At 42.9% G+C, this 21,624-nt stretch overlaps 1 protein-coding gene across 2 annotated transcripts in view; it reads left to right on the forward strand.

Moving 5' to 3' along the window:
- The first annotated feature begins 5,464 nt into the window (after window positions 1-5,464).
- The window catches only part of ALG9 (ALG9 alpha-1,2-mannosyltransferase), a 297,275-nt gene continuing 281,115 nt past the window's right edge, over window positions 5,465-21,624 (forward strand). For both annotated transcript variants that reach the window (XM_082274210.1, XM_082274211.1), the window contains exons 1-2: window positions 5,465-5,645; window positions 16,227-16,365. In XM_082274210.1, coding sequence (XP_082130336.1) covers window positions 5,536-5,645; window positions 16,227-16,365 — 249 coding nt within the window. In that variant the 5' untranslated portion in view covers window positions 5,465-5,535. The remainder of the gene's footprint in view (window positions 5,646-16,226; window positions 16,366-21,624) is intronic.

Raw genomic sequence — 21,624 nt, forward strand, 5'->3', positions numbered from 1 at the left:
GATGCAGTATTTTACCAATCAATGTTTTTTTTTTTTTTTTAACACTCTTTACCATTAGGACCCACTTACATCTTTGCAGTGTTAATGTGCATTATGTCATGTGTTAAAAATCATTGTGTTCAGGCAGCCTTTTAATTAGAAGGCTTTTTAAAGAACCAGAAAAGGTGCACGTTCTATTTATAACAAGGCTTTTTACAGTATATTCCCTTCCAAACCTTACTGGGAAGGACCTTGAGTTCAACGAGTGCTATGGCAACTGACAATTTGTTACCGATAAAATGCATAGAGGAAATACACTGATCAGCCATACAGGGTTCGTACTAGTGATCGACCGATATCGTTTTTTTAATGCTGATACCGATATTTTGGTCATCGGATATCGGTATCGGCCGATATCTGCCGATATTTTCACACATATAATTTTTTTTTTTTTTTTTTCTACAGGTACTCCTTGTGGAGGGATCTGGGGGTCTAAAAGACCCCAAACCCCTCATCAGCACCGAAAAGCATTCAAAACACCAACTTTGGCTGTTTTGAATGCTGTCAGTTTTTTTAATTCGGCGCAGAGTACCCGGAAGTGATGTCATGACATCACTTCCGGAGACCTGGGTCTTCTCTTGGGCGGCGGCGGTGGAAGTAGGATGCCCGGGGCTTAAGTATTTTCCAAAACGTATCCAGGCCTGGAGATTTCCATTGTAAAATTCCATAACTTTTGCAGGTTTTTCATGACCGTACGAACTACAGATCGACCGATTAAAATCTGGTCTTTTTGGGTGGACTCTGACCTAACTACTTCTCCGATTTCTGATTCTACCTAAGTAATGGTCGTTACAGATTGTATTATTATGTGTATGGTGATATGCTATACATGTTGATGTCTCCTTCTCCTGCTCTTTCTCCTCCCCCCCCTATTTAGTGTTATCCTCCCCTCCCCCCCGGGGGATCCATTATTGCTCTTTTTAACAAAACCCCTTACAGTTGTATTTACTATGTATGTCATGGCATTTGATGGGAGATGAAGTCTCATTTGTTTTTGTGCTCCTTATCTTTTACACTGCACTGTATCTTTTTGTTTCTGTTGTGTTTATGGTTTAATAAAAGTTACCTTTAAAAAAAAAAAAAAGAGATCGACCGATTATCGGCAACACTGATATATTGGGGGCCGATATGCACTTTCCCCGATATATCGGAATCGGCCTTTTGATTTCCCAATATTTAGGAAAAGTGCTTGTACCGGGGGTGATGCCTGCAGCTAGAGGCATCACCCCGGTACCGGCGTCCATAACCGATGGTCGGCTGTCTTATAATGACAATGTCCTACCCCACTACTGGTTGAGGCTCCAGAGTTCCAGAGATACGGGGCTCCTCGCGCAGCCTGTCAGAAGCTTCATACAGCGCAGCCAGTTTAAATACAAGCCGGCACGCAATGTTTGCAGCAGACGGAGGATGAGCTCACATGATCGCTATGTGACCACATAGCTTCCAACTGTCCCTGATTTCGAGGAACTGCCCCTCATTAGAAACAAAAGTGGACAGTATGTGAAAACAAAATATTAAATTTTTTCATTTTCCAAAAAACTATGACAAAAAAATGACAGCTTCAAAAAACTTGTTATATCACTTGCTAAATTACTTGGACTGTCTGTTTTCCAAAAAAATGATCATTTGGGGGGACTTATACTGTCCTGGCATTTTAGGGACTCATGAAATGAGAGGCAGTCAGTTATGATTGATCAGCTTTCAAATATATAAACCATAGTTTGTGGACTCCAGAACTTTCACAGACTACTTAAAGCGGAGTTCCGGCCTCAAATACCTTTTTTAACTAAAAATACCCCTATAATACTAATCCATCGCCCTTTAGAGAACCGCTATTCTCATACTTACAAATTGTACAGTATTGGATTTTAGACAAAATCTTACTTTTAAAAATGCTGTCTGGGCGCAGGCATCTTGGATGTGGGCATCTGAAGCCGCAGTGTAATCTGCTGTGGCCTTCTTCCTGATTCCAGGGAGTGTTCTGGGAGTTCTTCCTGATTCCAGCCTCCTGGGAGTGATGACAAACAGTTCCCAGGATGCAATGCAAAGGCGGAAGTGATGTCGGTGGCCGTGGCCACAGAGGGGGGAGAAGGAGGAAGTATAATCAAAAATGCCCTGAAAATAAGGTAAGGGATCCCTGAAAAAAATTGAAAATGCCCAATTGTTTATCAGCATAGCGAGCACTCCAGGAATCACTAAAGTTGCAAAACAGGCCGGAACTCCGCTTTAATATACACTGATTTGGGTTCTTTTTTTTACCAAAGATATGTAGCTGACTACATTTTGGGCTAAATTTATGAAGAAAGATTGTTTGTTTGCAAAATTTTTGAACCCATCCTAGGGTCCTTTCACACGGCCGCTCCGTGTGTCCGCAAATCATCCTATTTTTTCTGCGGATGATTTGCGGACTTTAATGTAAGTGAATGGCACTGCGGATGTCAGCGGAATACCATCCACTGACATCCGATTTTCTTCCTTTCAGTTCTGTTCCGTTTTTTGGAACGGAACAGAACCCTATTTTTTCATCCGTGTAAAAAACGGAAAGGAAGGAAAATCGGATGTCAGCGGTGTCATCCGCTGACATCCGCAATGCCATATACTTACATTATGTCCGCATATCATCCGCAAACGGATGGGATGATATGCGGGCACACGGAGCGGATGACACAAATGTCATCCGCTCCGTGAAAAAAAAAAAAAAGTTCCGCAGCGGAGCGGCCGTCTGAAAGGACCCTAAGAACTTTTTTTTTTTTCTGTTTATATAACAAAAAAAAACAAAACAGCGGTGATCAACCAGTTCTGGACCGGAAGATTTGCCCCCTTAATGACCAGGCCATTTTTTGTGATTTGGCACTGCGTTAATTTAACGGAAAATTGTGCGGTTGTGCGACGCTGCACCCAAAGAAAATTTACGTCCTTTTTTTCCCACAAATAGAGCTTTCTTTTGGTGGTATTAGATCACCTCTGCGATTTTTATTTTTTGAGCTATAAACAAAAAATTAAACAATTCTGAAAAAAACTATTTTTTTTTTTACATTCTGCTATATAACATTCCCAAAAAAAGAAATTTAAAAATAATTTTTTTTCATCCTTTTAGGCCAATTTTTCTGCTACATATTTTTGGTAAAAAAAAATCGCAATAAGCGAATTTTGATTGGTTTGCAAAAAAGTTATCGCATCTACAAACTAGGGGAAAGATTTATGTCATTTTTGTTTCTAGTAATGACGATCTGCGATTTTTAGCGGGACTGCGACATTGCGATGGACAGATCGGACCCCTAACTGACATTTTTGACACTTTTGGGGGGACCAGTGACATTACTACAGTAATCAGTGCTAAAAATATGCATTGTTACTGTAATAATGACACTGTCGGGGAAGGGGTTAACCTAGTGGGTGATCAAAAGGTTAAATGTAAGCCTAGGGGAGTGTTTACTAACTGTGGGGGGAGGGGCTTGTGAAAAGACCATAGAGACAGGTGATCCTATGTAGAAGGATCACAGGCGCTCTGTGACCAGTCCAGGGAGAAGAACGGTCAGCTGTGTTTACAACAGCTGCCCATCCTCTCTCAGCGGGGAACGATCGCGGGTGGCCGGCGGCAATCGGTGTGCATCGGCATCCCCGCTGCCTAGTGGCAGCGCGCATTCGCCCCCTAGCACCAGGACTACATCAGTTTGCGCAGGAGGGGCTGCCTGCCGCAGTAAAACTGTGGCGGGCGGTCCGGAACTGGTTAAATACCATCAAAAGAAAGCTCTATTTATATGAACAAAGGAAATAAATGTAATTTATGTACAGTGTTGCATGACTGAGCAATTACCAGCTAATGTAGCGCAGTGCCAAATAGCAAAAAAATGCTCTCGTCATTTACCACTTGCCAACTAGCCGCCGTATAATGGAAGGTCGACAGGTTTCCTGCACATTGCCATACCTGTACAGCGGTTCGCGGGAGCGATCCTGGGGGTGCGCGCCCGCTCGCTGGCGCGGAAGCCGATCCACGGGGCTGGCCGCCGCGATCGCTTCCCGTGAAGAGAGAACGGCACTCCAGTAGACCATTGTCCTCTCAGCTATCAACACAGAGCCCGTGATCCTCCTATTTAGGAACACAGGTCTCTGTGTTCATTTCACAGGCCCACCCCCCTCACAGTTAGAAAGCACCCCCTAGGCTCATATTTAGCCTTTTGATTGCCCCAGGGTTAACCCCTTCCCTGCCAGTGTCATTATTACAGGAACAGTGCATATTTTTTTAGCACTGATTACTGTAGTAATGTCACTGGTCCCCCCAAAAGTGTAAAAAATGTCAGTTAGTGCCGGTTCACATAAGTGCGATGACAGGGATCACATGTAATTCGGAGCGCACTGCTCCTAAAATGACATGCGATCTCTGTGCGTTATACAGTTTGTATGGCTGAATTTGTACCACAATCACACTAAAAGAGGCACAGGACCCTTTTTTTGGTCCTCAGCAGAATCAGATCGCATGGTGGTTCACACTAGTGAGATCTGATTCTGTGCGAACCTACAGATCGCACTGCGATATGCGATCTGATCTGGGGGGTGTCGTTAACTTTTGAGTGACACCCCCAGCGTATCGCATATGGCAGTGTGAACTGCCAGGGGTGCGGATGCGATGTGGGAACACGCTGTATATTCGCAGCCTTCCCGCATCGCACAAATGTGAACTTAGGGGTCCGATCTGTCTGCCGCAATGTCGCAGTCCCGCAAAAAATTGCTGATTGCCGCCATTACTAGTAAAAAAATAAAAATGACATAAATCTTTCCCCTAGTTTGTAGACGCCATACCTTTTGCGCAAACCGATCAAAATACGCTTATTGGGATTTTTTTTTAACAAAAATATGAAGCAAAACACAAATTGGCCTAAAATGATGAAAAATATTTGATTTTTTTTTTTATTGGGAATGTTATATAGCAGAAAGTGAAAAATATATATATTTTTTTTCAGAATTGTTTTTTTTTTTGGTTTACAGCGCAAAAAATAAGAATCGCACGGGTGATCAAATACCACCAAAAGAAAGTTCTATTTGTGGGAAAGAAAGGACATCAATTTTATTTAGGTACAGCATCGCACGACCGCGCAATTGTCAGCTCAAGTAATGCAGTGCCGAATCGCAAAAAAATGGCCTGGCCATTAAGGGGGAAAGTCTTCTGGTCAAGAAGTGGTTAAGGGGTAAAACCTTCCGGAGGTCAAGTGGTTAAAAAACATTTCAATAATACAGAACATTTTTGTATAGGTGAGATTTCTTTCCATGGAGTGAAACTGTAAGCCTTTATTTCTTTCATTGTTTTTTCTTCAGTGATAATCTAATAAAATCAGCTCTGACTTCTGTCACAAAGCTGTTCAGCACTTCAGCTTTACCACGTCAGAGAAAACTCCAGCGTCACGCGCATGCGCTGTTCTGCCAGAAGGAAACATGGAGGCCAGGTGCTTTCCAAGGAGTCCTGTCACCCGGAAGTGAGTTCTGTTGCCCACGACAGTAATGGCGTCAAAGGGGGCTCGGCAGCGGAGCAAAGGAACCGGTGGTGGTGAAAGGGAGGATAATAGCGGAAAGCAAAGAGAAGAAAGCCGGCTGTCCGAGCACCGAGCCGAGTGAGGGCAGCTTTTTGTATGACACGCATGCTTGCTGTGGGAATGGCGGTTCTCTGCTTCTCTATACATAGAATACAAGTAGAGATGGAGTGCACATGTGTGTGTGTACAGTAATGGGGCGCCTCACATACATGAATGGGGGAGGGGTGTACCCCATGATTATTATATTGATAGTAGAAATGGTTTAGAGTGAGCTTTTTTTTTTTATACTGACACTGGAAACACTACAACTCTCATCTTCTGCTATTCATTCATTCATTTATTCTAGTTCCATCCTTCTATTTTTGTGTTTCAGGGGCTTAAAGTGTGTCCATAGCCTGGACTTTGCTTTCTAGTTTTAGAAAAAGAAGGGTTAAAGTCCATGCCAGCTTATCTTTTCTGCTGGCTGTGTCTTGTTGAGGAGATTTTTCTTCACTTCCTGTCTTAGAGACACAACAGGAAGTATGAAGAAACTGCCTCTTTTTAGACGGTTTTCCCCATTGGAAGATATCTCCACAACACCTGCTGCCATGACAGTACAAGTGGCCTCAGACGCACACAGATGGCCATATGATGTAAAGTTCAGGAGTATTTCCCCGATCAGGAGCCACAGCAGGCCATAGACATTGTTTGCAAGATGCGTCTGTACGCAGTGTGTGCACACATAAACAACCCTGGAAGTAGTACCTGTGTGTACAGAGATAAACAACCCAGGAAGTAGTATCTGTGTGTACAGAGATGTACAACCCTGGAAGTAGTACCTGTGTGTGCAGAGATGTACAACCCTGGAAGTAGTACCTGTGTGTGCAGAGATGTACAACCCTGGAAGTAGTACCTGTGTGTGCAGAGATGTACAACCCTGGAAGTAGTACCTGTGTGTGCAGAGATGTACAACCCTGGAAGTAGTACCTGTGTGTGCAGAGATGTACAACCCTGGAAGTAGTATCTGTGTGTGCAGAGATAAACAACCCTGGAAGTAGTACCTGTGTGTGCAGAGATGTACAACCCTGGAAGTAGTATCTGTGTGTGCAGAGATGTACAACCCTGGAAGTAGTACCTCTGTGTGTGCAGAGATGTACAACCCTGAAAGTAGTATCTGTGTGTGCAGAGTTGTACAACCCTGGAGGTAGACAGCCTTTTTGCATGTGTGCATTTACATAAGTACCGGTGTGTACCCGTCTACTGCCGCATCGTGTAATTGATTTCTATGAGCCGCTCTACGCAGTAGCTGTGGCTAGTGGGTGGGGAAATAAACTTTAAGTGTTACTAAACCCAAGTCACTATATCTGGTCTCCCACAGAACATGGAAATGCAATTATTTTAGTAAATATAAACGGCTAAATACCTTTCCTCATCAGCAGTATATAGCAGTCTTGTGACTTCTATCAGTGCCTGGTTAAAGCTTGTATGAGGAGTTTTCATTCTCCTCTGACTGTCCTTTGAGGCTGCAGTACCCCTGACCCTCTATCTGGACAGTGCTTATTGGCTCTGTGCTGATCACATGCACCCTCCCAAAAAAACCTCTAGCAATACACATAATTAGAGGTGGCCTCAGGTGTGTTCAGGATCCTCCTAATCCCAACCCACATGCCCGATCCCACCAGGAAATCAACACTACACACCGCTTATCACAGGCAGTGAGACAGTTCACGGTCTGCAGCTGCACAGAACAGGAACTGTCTCACTGCCTGTGATTAGCAGTGTGCAGTGTCGGCTTCCTGGCGGGATCCCAAACATACCTGAGCCCATCTCTACCCCCAAGGCTCTGTACGATCAGCAGATGGATTGGGGACTGTGGAAGAAGGGGAGGATCAGAGAAGACAGGATCAAACAGCCTTTTTACACAATGTAGATGATTAACCCCTTAGGTTCCACAGTGAGTATAACAGGCATGCTTTACTGCATATACAGACTGATTTTACTGTTGTGGATTTAGTAACACTTTAAAGTTTGTCATGTGGCCATCTGCATGAGGTGTAAGGGTACATGCACATGGCCATAATGATATTACGGATCATCTACACAGGATCTGGCTGCCAGAAGGATCCTGTGTAAAAAAAGAAAACGCATCAAATGGTCCATGTGCTTGTGTTTGCACATGTATAGCCTCCATAAATGTACAACATTTAGGGGCTCATTCACACGAGCATACACATACTTTACATATATATGGAAGACTATATAAATGTTTCTACTCTTTACCATATTAAATAATTGCCTCTATATTAGAGCTGCAGGATTCTGGGTAAAATGAAAATCATAATTTATTTGCTTAGAATAAAGGTCACGATTCTCGGCGTAACATCATCTTTTACATTATACAAAAAAAATTGGGCTAACTTTTTACTGTTTACTTGTTTGTATTTTTCCCCAAAAAATTGCGTTTGAAAGAATTTGGCGCAAATACATTGTGACATAAAGATTGCAACGATCGCCATTTTACTCTCAAGGGTCTCTGCATATATATATATATACACAGTGGGTACGGAAAGTATTCAGACCCCCTTAAATTTTTCACTCTTTGTTATATTGCAGCCATTTGCTAAAATCATTTAAGTTCATTCTTCTTCCTCATGAATGTACACATAGCTCCCCATACTGACAGAAAAACACAGAATTGTTGACATTGTTGCAGATTTATTAAAAAAGAAAAACTGAAATATCACATGGTCCTAAGTATTCAGACCCTTTGCTCAGTATTTAGTAGAAGCCCCCTTTTGATCTAATACAGCCAGGAGTCTTTTTGGGAAAGATGCAACAAGTCTTTCACACCTGGATTTGGGGATCCTCTGCCATTCCTCCTTGCAGATCCTCTCCAGTTCTGTCAGGTTGGATGGTAAACGTTGGTGGACAGCCATTTTTAGGTCTCTCCAGAGATGCTCAATTGGGTTTAAGTCAGGGCTCTGGCTGGGCCATTCAAGAACAGTCACGGAGTTGTTGTGAAGCCACTCCTTCGTTATTTTAGCTGTGTGCTTAGGGTCATTGTCTTGTTGGAAGGTAAACCTTCGGCCCAGTCTGAGGTCCAGAGCACTCTGGAGAAGGTTTTTGTCCAGGATATCCCTGTACTTGGCCGCATTCATCTTTCCCTCGATTGCAACCAGTCGTCCTGTCCCTGCAGCTGAAAAACACCCCCACAGCATGATGTTGGGACTGTATTGGACAGGTGATGAGCAGTGCCTGGTTTTCTCCACACATACCGCTTAGAATTAAGGCCAAAAAGTTCTATTTTGGTCTCATCAGACCAGAGAATCTTATTTCTCACCATCTTGGAGTCCTTCAGGTGTCTTGCCATAAAGCCCCGACTGGTGGAGGGCTGCAGTGATGGTTGACTTTCTACAACTTTCTCCCATCTTCTGACTGCATCTCTGGAGCTCAGCCACAGTGATCTTTGGGTTCTTCTTTACCTCTCTCACCAAGGCTCTTCTCCCCCGATAGCTCAGTTTGGCCGGACGGCCAGCTCTAGGAAGGGTTCTGGTCGTCCCAAACATCTTCCATTTGAGGATTATGGAGGCCACTGTGCTCTTAGGAACCTTAAGTGCAGCAGAAATCTTTTTGTAACCTTGGCCAGATCTGTGCCTTGCCACAATTCTGTCTCTGAGCTCTTCAGGCAGTTCCTTTGACCTCACGATTCTCATTTGCTCTGACATGCATTGTGATCTGAAAGGTCTTATATAGACAGGTGTGTGGCTTTCCTAATCAAGTCCAATCAGTATAATCAAACACAGCTGGACTCAAATGAAGGTGTAGAACCATCTCAAGGATGATCAGAAGAAATGGAAAGCACCTGAGTTAAATATATGAGTGTCACAGCAAAGGGTCTGAATACTTAGGACCATGTGATATTTCAGTTTTTCTTTTTTAATAAATCTGCAACAATGTCAACAATTCTGTGTTTTTCTGTCAGTATGGGGTGCTATGTGTACATTCATGAGGAAGAAGAATGAACTTAAATGATTTTAGCAAATGGCTGCAATATAACAAAGAGTGAAAAATTTAAGGGGGTCTGAATACTTTCCGTACCCACTGTATATATATATATATATATATATATATATATATATATAATGTTTGCTGTATCTAAGTAAATTTCTAGCAAAAAATACTGTTTTAAGTTGTAAGCAGCAAGTGTCAGAAATAGGCTTAGTCTTTAACCGCCTTAGCGGTAAACCCGAGCGTGACTCGGGGTAGGAATTTTCTGCTATTAGCGGTATCCCCGAGTCACGCTCGGGGTCAATGGGCAGAGCGTGCAGACAGCGGAGCTTCTCTTACCTTATCCTGGCGATCCAGCGATGAGCTCTCATTGCTGTGACCGCCAGCGAGAACTCCGCCGCTCGTCTGTCGGTAGGAGGACTTCCTAGTTCCGTTCCCTGCAGCAGCAATGCTGCATGGGAGCGGAACTAGGGAGGGAAATTCAAAAAAAAAAAAAAAAAACGTTGCACAAAACACATAACGCATTTTATATTATATATATATATATATATATATATATATATATATATACCTATATACACACACACACATATATATATATATATATATATATATATATATATATATATAAAATTATATTATTGATTCGATTATAATTCATGCGTTATATATATATATACACACACACACACACACACACACACACACACACACACACACACACACACACACACACACACACACACACACACACACACACACACACACACACACACATATATAATATATAGCGCATGAATTATAATCTAATCAATAATATAATTTTATTATATATTAAATAATAAAATAATATTATTGATTCGATTATAATTCACTTGTTTGTGTTTCAAATTTATCACATCTGGGATGTCTACTAGAGTCTTGTTTTGGTCAGGTTTAAGTCAGTAATTACTAAGAATTGTAGGCCTATAATACATAACGCCAAATTTCCATGAAAAGAATTGTACCGCTTTTGGAACAGAATTCCTGACAGAATCATACCGCCAGGGAGGTTAAGAGGTTTAACTGCCCTCACAGACGGACGTTCATTCCATTGATCTAAGGCTACATTCACACCTGAGCGTAGCGTTTTTCGCGCGTTTTTTACCACGATTTTTACCGCGATTTTTGTGCAGGCGTTTTTAGATTGAATAGAGATCAATGGAAAACGCCTGTAATCTGCCCAAAAAGAAGCTCATGTACTTTTTTGAGCGTTGGGCGTTTTGTATACAGCCTCAAAACGCTCAGATGTGAACAGGGGCCATTGAAATGAATAGGATTTGTCTTGTTGGGCGTTTTGAGAGCTGATCCTAGAGCAGAAAAACGCCCCAAAAACGCCCCAAAACGCCTACATGTGAACGGAGCCTAAAAGAATAAAATAATACATTGTAAAACATTGTGTGTTTATAGTTATCTCGCAGCCTTAACAATGTTGATAAACATTTGAGAGGCTCTTTATATTATTATTATTATTATTTTTTTTTTTTTTTAGACAGATGTGAGTGAGCAGAGAACAGTTTTGTAAGAATCGAGGACATGCCGTTTTAAGACCGTGAGGGGGGAGGGGTAAAGCAACTTAAGCAAGTTTGCATTTTTTTTTTTTTTAACGTGCAACTCTGCTCTGTATTTGACTATTGCTGGTTTTGGTAGTAACTTAGGCCCCGTTCACATCGGGGCGACGCTACTTCGCACCGCGACCTCCAAGGTCTTCATAACATTGAAGTCTATGGCGGTCGCCTCCTGGTCGCCCCAAAGAAGCTCCGGACCCTTTTTCTAAGTCGGAGCGACTTGTGTCGCTCCTATTAGAACGGGTCCGCAGCTTCCCTATGGGAGGTGACCAGGTCGCCTCACAGGTCGCCTCAGTGTGAACCGGGGCTTAAAGTGGTTGTTAACACTGAACTGAAAGACATGTAATATGAACAAAGCCTATGCCTCTATAATGTGTACTTGCCTCAGTCCAGAGCACTGTGTCATTTCTGTCTGCTGCTTCAATCCTCTACGATCAGCATAAATTGCTTCTGACATGTTTTCCTGACACCAAGATAAAAATGGTGACGGGAGGGAGCTCCAGCTGATAGCCCCAGTTCTGTCCCTGTGTGCTGTGTGAAGGTGTTTGTGTGTCTTCCCTCCAATCAATTCTCAGAGCTCTCCTTTACTGAGCACTGCAGTGTGTCATTTCAGCTCTCCACCCCCTTTTTTTCCTGGCAGCTCAGACAAGTTTTATTCACTCACCTGACACTTTATTAGGTGCACCTGTTCAATTGTTTGGTTACGCAAATTGCTAATCAGCCAATCACATGGCAGCAACTCAATGCATTTAGGCATGTAGCTCTGGTGAAAATGACTTGCTGAAGTTCAAACCAAGCATCAGAAAGGGGATTTAAGTGACTTTGAACGTGACATGGTTGTTGGTGCCAGACAGGCTGGCCTGAGTGTTTCAAAAACTGCTGATTTCCTGGGATTTTCATGCACAACCATCTCTAGGGTTTACAGAGGGTGGTCCAAAAAAAGAGAAAATATCCAGTGAGTGGCAGTTGTGTGGACGAAAATGCCTTGTTGATGTCAGAGGAGAATGTGCAGACTGGTTCGAGATGATCGTCAACAGTATCTCAAATAACCGCTCGTTACAACCAAGGTATGCAGAATAGCATCTCTGAACGCTCAATACATCAAACCTTGAAGTAGATGGGCTACCACAGCAGAAGACCACACCGGGTGCCACTCCTGACAGCTAAGAACTGAAAACTGAGGCAACAACTTACACAGGCTCACCAAAATAGGACAATGGAAGATTGGAAAAATGTTGCCTGAGTTGAGATTTCAGCTGTGACGTTCAGATGGTAGGGTCAGAGTTTGGAGTAAACCACATGAAAGCATGGATCCATCCTGCCATGTATCAACAGTTCAGGCTGGTGGTGGTGTGTTGGTGCAGGGGATATATATTTTTTGGACCCCTTAGTACCATTTGAGCCATGGCCTACCAGAGTATTGTTACTGACCATGTTTATCACTTTATGATTAGAGTGTAACCAATCTTCTGATGGCTCCTTCCAGCAGGATAATGCAGCATGTCACAAAACTCAAATCATCTCAAAACTATTTTTTTTGAACATGACAATGAGGTCACTGTACTCCAATGGCCGGCCTCCACAGTCACTATATCTCAATCCAATAGCGCTCCTTTGGGATGTGGAACAGGGCAATCGCATCATGGATGTGCAGCCAACAAATCTGTAGTAACTGGATGATATCATGTCAATATGGACTAGGGATGCATCGATCCGATATTAGGATCGGATATCGGCGGCAATACTGCCACAATAGCTGGATAGGGGATCGGTAAAATTAGCCGATCCGGTTTTGCTGAGTCCCGGCTCAGCCATTCCTTACTTGGTGTAGTAGTAGTATGGGATGGAAGCCGCTACTTCCTGTATAGGTCTGGCTCACAGGCGGAGTGATATCAGATGCACTCCGCCTGTGAATGGAGGAGCCATACACATGAAGCAGCGGCTTTGCTCTGTACTGCAGCAGACAAATTTTACCAAGCACTGTTACATTACATTGTTAATTACATTAAAGCGTTTGTTACCCCAAAAAAAATAAAGATCCTGTTCCTTTAAAACATGTTATACAGCACAGTGCTTGTGCTGTGTAATTTGGCCCCCTGTAACACCTGAAATACCTGGCTGATCCTGCCAGTTTCTACCCTCCCCCTGTACACTGACCACGGTTTATCATGGCTGCTGAGCCCTGACACCGTGGTTAGTGTACGTGCCTTCGTCAGCCGTCAGCCGCAGCTCTCCTGTCCTCCTCCCCTTCCACATTTCTGCTCCTGTGTCAGGTGCCTGCCCCCTCCCCTCCAGCTGCTGAAAAACATTTTAGTATCTTTATATAATCCTTTTTTTTTTTTCCTCCCTAAAGGCTAGGTGCTCCTGTCACTGTGTTTTTGTTTTATAAAAAAAAAAAAATGCTGGCCTTACCCGATTTCAGAGTGCCGCTAGGCCGACTCTCTCGACTGGCGTCAGGAGGGGAATCTCTGCCCCTCCCGCTGCAGCTGTCAGGTGGAGAGAGGCAGCGGGACACGTGACGTGCTCTGAAATTGGGTAAAGCCAGCATTTTTTTTTTAAAAACAGTGAGAGGAGCACCTAGCATAAGGAAGAAAAAAAAGATTATAAACTTAACAATGTGGGTTAACAACCACTTTAACTTTTTAGTACCAGTTGAGACAGGCAGAACTATGGCAAAACAAATAACTGTGTTCTGATCTATATACAGCCTGTGGCATGTGGATGATATCAGCGGTGTGCAACCCTCCTTTTATTTGGCAAAGAATTACATTATTCTTATATTATAACCAGATGTTCAGAGCACCCCACCCCCCTTACATCAGATGTCAAGGAACCCCCCCCCCCAACCATCAGAAGTCAAGACCCCCCCCCCCCTTTACCTCACAGTGCACCACCCTTACCTTGTGCTGCGTCTAGGAAAGAGACGGGGGGAAGAGCTGGGAAGCAGAAAGTGCAGGGTCTGGAGAAGGACCAGAGGAGAACTGGAGTCAGTTGCTGGAGTTTGCTGAATGCAGAAACCAGAGGAGGCAGAGACAAGGGGGTGCTGCAGCTGCACAGAGAGGCGCAGGATCTGTACGAGCAGTTCTATCTTCCTCTCTGCTGCCAACTGCCGAGACGGGGCAAAGATGATCCTCTCCGCAGCTGCCACAGAGAAGTGCGGGCTCTGGCAGAGGAGTTCTGTCCTCTTCTGCTGCTGAGACAAGGTGGGGGGGTGGAGATGAGGTGGTGTGTAGCAGGAGAGGTGCGAGGGCCACATAGAATGGCCTGGTGGGCCAGATTTCTCCCGCAGGCTTTGATCAAAATACACTGATCAGAAACTACAGTTCCCATCAAGCACAGGTAACTGTAGTGAATGTGGGTGGGTACATTGAGCCTTAAATGTACTCACCCTCTTCTACTACAATTCATGCTCCCCAGTAGTCTCCTGGCTGTCATTCTAAGGATTTCCAGTCCCCCCACTAAAGAAAGTAGGGACATAACAGCATCACTGCTCGCTGTAAATGACTACAGCTGGGAGGTGACAAGGCTGGTGGCCAGGGGAAATCAAGGCATGATAGCCACCAGTCTTACAAAAGGTAAATCGCAGAGAATTACCAGAAGATGGATAACAAATTTCATGAACAATATATGCCCGGTGTCCAGCTTTAACTGATCTTTACATGGGCTGCTTTTTTAGTTCTGTGCATCCCCAGGCAGTTAGGATGTGGCAGGTGCAAGGATACAGCCACTGCTCCTAATTTGGCATCAAAGCAGGTGCACAGTCTCAAATACAGACTGTCTGCGATTGGTACCATGTACCCGAACCCACACAGATGTCAAATTAAAAGCAGCAGCTGTGCTTGTGCAGCCACTGCTTCCCAATTGACATGCATGGTTCTGTCTGCACAGGAATGCACGAAACCCCCGTGCATACCGTGTGGGCAAACATGGCCCTCGCATGGGTGAATGAAGCCTAAAAGTTATCAGTTTTATTTTAAAGCTGTTCATTTTTTTTTTCTTTTTCAAGGATTTTATTGTGATTTTAGAAAGAGTTAACAATATGTTGTTAGATTACAACTTGCAAAGAGTACAATTTGACAAGGAACATATGTAAATCAGAAAAGGCAAGTATGAAAAAACGTTTGCCGATAAGTAAAGTACATATAGTATACATGAAATTACTGTAAGAAAGACCTATGATAGAGGTACCTGAATATGTCATTGTGTGATATACTTTCGGACATATTGGCATATAACATTGACATAACCATAGCTATGCTCCCGTGCTCCATAAAAATCTTAACTGTGTAAAGAGATAAGTACACGAGGCAACATGCACCTTAATGGACGGAACCCATAGTAATCCAGCACATTTTACAAAGTGGCTGAATTCCAGGAGTTCAGCTTTTAAATTCATTTATTATGAATTTCCCCCCACCCCCGATTTGTTTATACAGTATCTCACAAAAGTGAGTACACCCCTCACATTTTTGTAAATAGTTTATTATATCTTTTCACGTGACAACACTGAAGAAATGACTCTCTTCTACAATGTAAAGTAGTAAGTGTACAGCTTGTATAACATGGTAAATTTGCTGTCCCCTCAAAATAACTCAACACACAGCCATTAATGTCTAAACCACTGGCAACAAAAGTAAGTACACCCATAAGTAAACATGTCCAAACTGGGCCCAAAGTGTCAATATTTTGTGTGGCCACCATTATTTTCACATGAAAAGATATAATAAAATATTTACAAAAATGTGAGGGGTGTACTCACTTTTGTGAGACACTGTATATGGTTTCCACTCTCTGTTTTTAATCCGTAAAATGCTTGCATATAATTTATTTGCCTTATCACTGGGTTAATAACCTTTGCCATGTGCAAAAGGCTAAACTTCCTTTTTTTTGCCCTGGTAGTTTTGGTCTTGAGTTGTCATAGTTTTAATGTCTGAAAGCCTTTAGCTTTGCACTTATAAATATGCTATTGTAAGAACTTACTATTTTTTTTTCTATCCAGAAAGTGAAGCTGAGTACAATTTACAATTAATTGGGCCAATATATTGTTTATTTTTTGTATTTTTAGGTCTACGTGTAGTAAAGCAGGCCAGGTGTGGGCGCCAGAAGGAGCTACCGCATTTAAATGCTTAATATCTGCTAGGTTCTGTGCAGCTCTTCTCAGCAATATCTCAGACTGCGATGAAACCTTCAATTACTGGGAGCCGGTGAGTATAGAATATACAGTGCTCCATGCTTGGGCTACTTCTGTCACATTTATTTTATAGCTGATTTCCATATAGAAGTTTAAAGGAAAATTTACAAGGAGAAGGACATTTTATTATTATCTTCATTATGTGTCCTGTCCAGCACTGCACAGCTTCTCCCCTAAAATCTTGTGCATTGTGGTATGCAGATGTGTTCTGGTTACTTCATTCATTTCAGTGGGAAGCCTTTTAACATGCATGAAAACTCAAATACTGTAGGAAGTTACACACTAAACGTATATCTGCCAGAAACTGTAGGAAGTTGCAGTCGTGTCTCTTAACCTTTGCAGCTTTTTTCTTTTTTGAAATCTAATGCACAAATACATTATATATTGCCCAATTGTTTGCTAACCTATAAAAGACGAGTACATAGATACCCAACATGACATGCTTTAAAATTGCGCATGCCCATGCAGCTGCGACAAACTATGTACATTTTGAAAAGCCTTTACAGGTTGCCACTTTAGATTTACAGAAGATGTCTAGTTCTAGAATCACTGCCTTCGTTCTGACGATACCTCAAATGCATGGTGCAATTGCTGTTTACATATGACACGAGACCGATGCTTGTGTTCGCCTTTGTGCGCAAACACGGGGGCGACAGGGGTGCTTTTAATTATTATTATTATTATTATTATTATTATTATTGTTGTTGTTGTTGTTTTTTTTCTTTATTTTCTTTTGACACCTTCCCTTTCATTTGTTTTATTTTATCATTTTTATTGTTATCACTGGGAATGTAAACATTCACTATGATAACAATAAGTGGTGACAGGTACACTTTTTTGAACAAATTGGTGTCTGTTAGACTCTGGATCTCTCCTCTGCCCTTAAAGCATCTGACCACACCAAGATTGGTGTGATAACATGCTTTCCCAATTTCCCAAAGGTGCTGTTTATATCCGGTGAAACCGAAGTCATGAAATGCTCGTAGCTTACGGTATCTTAGGCCATAGAGATGATTGGAGCTGTTCTGGTCTCCGATCAGCTCTATGGTCAGCTGACGGAAACACTGGCTGCAGTCTCAAGTTACCCGATGGGACAGGGGAGCCCGAGAAAACAGTTGAAGGCGCCGGGAGGAGGAAGCAGTCTAGCAGATGATTATTTATTATTATACAGGATTTATATAGCGGCAGCAGTTTGCGCAGCTCTTAACAAAATGAAGGCAGACATTAAAGTTACAATACAATTTGGTACAAAAGGAATCAGAGGGCCCTGCTCGTTAGAGCTTACAATCTAAAAAGAAGGGTCAATTGATACAAAAGGTAATAGCTGTGGGGGATGAGCTGATGGAGAAAGTGAAACAGTGTATTAGTTAGTAGCCGGATAGTCTTCTTTAAAGAGAAGGGTTTTCAGGGATCTTCTAAAGATGGATAGATTAGGGGGCAGTCAGACATATTGGGGTAGAGAGTTCCAAAGAATGGGAGAAGCTCTGGAGAAATCCTGGAGGTGAGCATGGGAAGAGGTGACAAGGGAGCTAGAGAGCAGGAGATCTTGGGAGGATCGAAGAGAGCGGCTTGTTTGATATTTTGAGATCAGGTTAGTGATGTAGCTGGGGGCAGAGTTGTGGATGGCTTTGTAAACTATTGTTAGCACTTTGAATTTTATTCGTCAGGTCAGTGGAAACCAGTGAAGGGATTGGCAGAGGGGTGGAGGACACTGAACGGTTGGTAAGGTGGATGAGTCTTGCAGCAGCATTCATTATGGACTGAAGGGGGGATAATCTATGTAAGGGTAATCCAATGAGGAGGGAGTTGCAGTAGTCGAGAGATGACCAGGGCGTGAATTAAAAGCTTGGTGGTGTCGTTAGTTAAAAAGGGTTGTATTCTAGCGATGTTGCGAAGGTTAAGTCGGCATGATTGGACAGGGATTGGATGTGAGCCTGAAAGGACAGTGCAGAGTCCAGGGTTACCCCTAGCACCCTGGCATGTGTGGAAGGACTGATAGTTGTTTCATTGATCTTGACAGGGAATTCAGGGGAAGGGGCACGTGGAGGTGGAAATCTTATGAGCTCGGTTTTAGATAGATTCAGTTTGAGGAAGTTGTGTGAAATACAGGCTGATCTCTCTGTAAATCAGTGATGCGGGAGGAGACTGATGGGGTGAGCTGAGGGGTGGAGAGTTAGATTTGGGTGTCATCAGCATATAAATGGTAGTGGAAGCCATGGGAGGCTATTAGCTGACCCAAGGAGGAGGTGTAGATTGAGAATAGTAGCGGTCCAAGGACAGAACCTTGGGGGACTCCAATGGTAAGAGGATTTGCAGGGGAGTAAGTGGAATTGTAAGTGACACTTAAGGTGCGGTGAGATAGGTAAGATTTGAACCAATGGAGAGCACAGTCACGGAGACCGAGCAAACTTTTTTGAGAAGGAGGGGAGGTCAGCAGTATCAAAGGCAGCAGAGAGGTCCAAGAGTAAGAGTACTGAGTAGTGACCATTGGTTTTAGCGGTTAGTAAGTCACTTGTAAGTTTTAGGAGAGATGTTTCTGTGGAGTGCTGCCGGCTAAATCCAGACTGAAGGGGATCAAGAAGGTTAATCTCAATGAGGTGCTTGCTCAGGCGGTTGTAGACTAAACGTTCAAGGAGTTTGGAAGCAAAAGGGAGTAAGGAGATGGGTCTTAAGTTGTTAAGATTGGTGGGGGTCTAGTGAGGCTTTCTTTGGTATGGGAGTGATTAGCACATGTTTTAGAGAGTTGGGGAAGATGCCAGTGGAGAGGGAGAGGTTGAAGATATGAGTTAAAGAGTGTAGGATAGAGGCAGAGGATGACCATAGTATTTGAGAAGGAACAGGGTCCAGAGGGCAGGAAGTTAGGTGGGGCATTAGAAACAATTTTAGTGACTTCCTCTACAGTAGTTGGGTTAAACAAGGGAAGTATTGATGCAGGAGGACATTAGCCGCTCGGATTGCTTTTACATGAAAGCCGACTGTAAAAAACGATACCAGGATGAAGCTTAAATCTGCAGGCATCATTCCGGTATGACCACTCAAAGTCCAGCGATGTACCAGTATGTTGCTGCTCCTTGTTGGGCATATATTGTAAGGTTCTTTTTTTTTTTTTTTTTTTTTTTTTTCTTTTTCATGCAGCCTGTGGCCTTAACGAAGAAAGAGAACTTAAGATTCCTCCATTCACATTGATCGATGTGGATGAAGAAACCTTTGCCAGAAAATGTGTGGTATGCACACCATTAGACCTCTCAGCAGTCCCTTACTTCTAATGATAGGCATACATGCAATGTTCTTTTTTTTTTTTTCACCAGTACGTTGCTGGTCCTTGTTGGGCATATATTGTAAGGTTCTTTTTTTTTTTTTTTCATGCAGCCTGTGGGCTGAGCAAAGAAAAAGAACAAAACAGATTCCTCCATTCACATCAATCAATAAGGATGAAGAAATCTCTGCCAAGAAAAGGGTTAAATATATGGCGAAACATGGGGGAGATCCGCCCTCTGTGTCCACCCCATCCCTTATGCTTCGCCATATATGCCCTTTTTTTTTAAACTGTGGTGGTGAAATCACCTCCTACAGCACTGGAATCATTGATTTACCTATATGCTGAGAGCAAACACTGTTGCTGTCAGGATAAACAAATCAGTGCTGCAGCTAATGGGGGTACCTGCAAAAAAACAATGGTAACAAAACACAGTAACAATAAAACATTACAATAGAATAGTATACAGTACAGTAAAACAGTAGAATGACAGTATCTGCAAAGCAAACTATGGTTAACAAAAAACACAGTAACAATACAATATTACAATATGATAGTATACAGTACAGTAGAGCTGCACGATTTTTCGTATGATAATCGCAATCTCGATTCACCCCCCCCCCCCTCCCCATACAATCTCAATCCTGAATTTTGACGATTCTCAGTGTTATATGTGTCTGGGTAAGATGCATAGCCAGACATCCCAAGTCTCTGGCATGCGAGCTGCAGCTGTCTGACACCTGGGCGATATCCCGGCTGTCTGTGTCAGAGCTCAGCTGACAGAACGGAGCCGATGCTTCCTGTGTAGTTCCGACTCCGTTTTGTCATAGGCGGAGTGATGTCAAATGCACTCTGCCTGTCAGAGGAGACCAAGGAGAGATGAGCTACAGGAAGCATTGGCTGTGCGCCGCTCCTCACACTTCACCAACAGTACCCACCAGCCAGCAGTACCCACCAGCAGTACCCGGGGGTAATACATGACAGAGGAGGGGGTTAATAATAGTCATAACTTTATTTCAAATGGTTAATAAAAAAATATATATGTATCTTTAAAATACAAAAGATTTTGAGAATCCTGAGAGAATCTTTAGCACAGAAATCGTGATTCTCATTTATGCCAGAATTGTGCAGCTCTACAGTACAGTAAAACAGCAGGATCTGCAAAGCAAACTATGGTTAACAATGAAAAACCGTAACAGTAAAACATTACAGTATAGCAGTATATTATAAAGTACAGTAAGAACGGAAAATTAACTTGATAAACAACTATTTTTGGCTTTTTTTATTTTTTAACTTTTTTTTTTATTTACTCTTTTTGTAACTGCAAAAAAAACTTTAAAGGTTCCAGGCTAGGGTCTCTTAAAATGCGATAGCCATCTAACATCTTTATAGACCCTGTGTGAAAGTGTGCCCTTGACTGTGCCATGCTGTTCCCTATACTAATACTCCACTAGTGTGTGCTAGCGACAGAAACAGTTCCCTGATGCAGGCCAGGACAGAAGGGACAAAAATAGCGGGTGTCGCGCCTATATCCGCGCTTTCTACGGGCCTAAGCTCTTCTTTGGGGTGCTCTTTGGGTAGAGGCACCAGGGAGAACATCCGGAAAATACCTCTCATGCAGCCGGCTCACTGCATCTGGATTGTGTATTTGGGCCACAGCACCTTCTGGATACAGAAGGGCTGTAATGATCTCTTCCTGGAATTTTAGGAAGGATCCACTTCTTCCTCATGCTTTTGTATAGCACATAAGCATTGAAAAGAGCCATTTGGAATAAGTATACAGACACTTTTTTGAACCAGCGTCTGGCCTTACGGGCAGTTAAGTACGGCGCCATCATCTGATCGTTGAAGTCCACCCCTCCCATGTTAAGGTTGTATTCGTGGACACACAGAGGGGCTTCTCAACAACACCATTCGCCATTGTAATTTGGACTGTTGTATCTGCATTAATGGAAGACAGAACAAAAACATTCTGTGTGTCCTTCCACTTCTCTGCAAGCAATTTATTACACTTCA

This window comes from Pelophylax lessonae, assembly GCF_965119305.1.
Source record: "Pelophylax lessonae genome assembly, chromosome: 12".
NCBI lineage: Eukaryota > Metazoa > Chordata > Amphibia > Anura > Ranidae > Pelophylax > Pelophylax lessonae.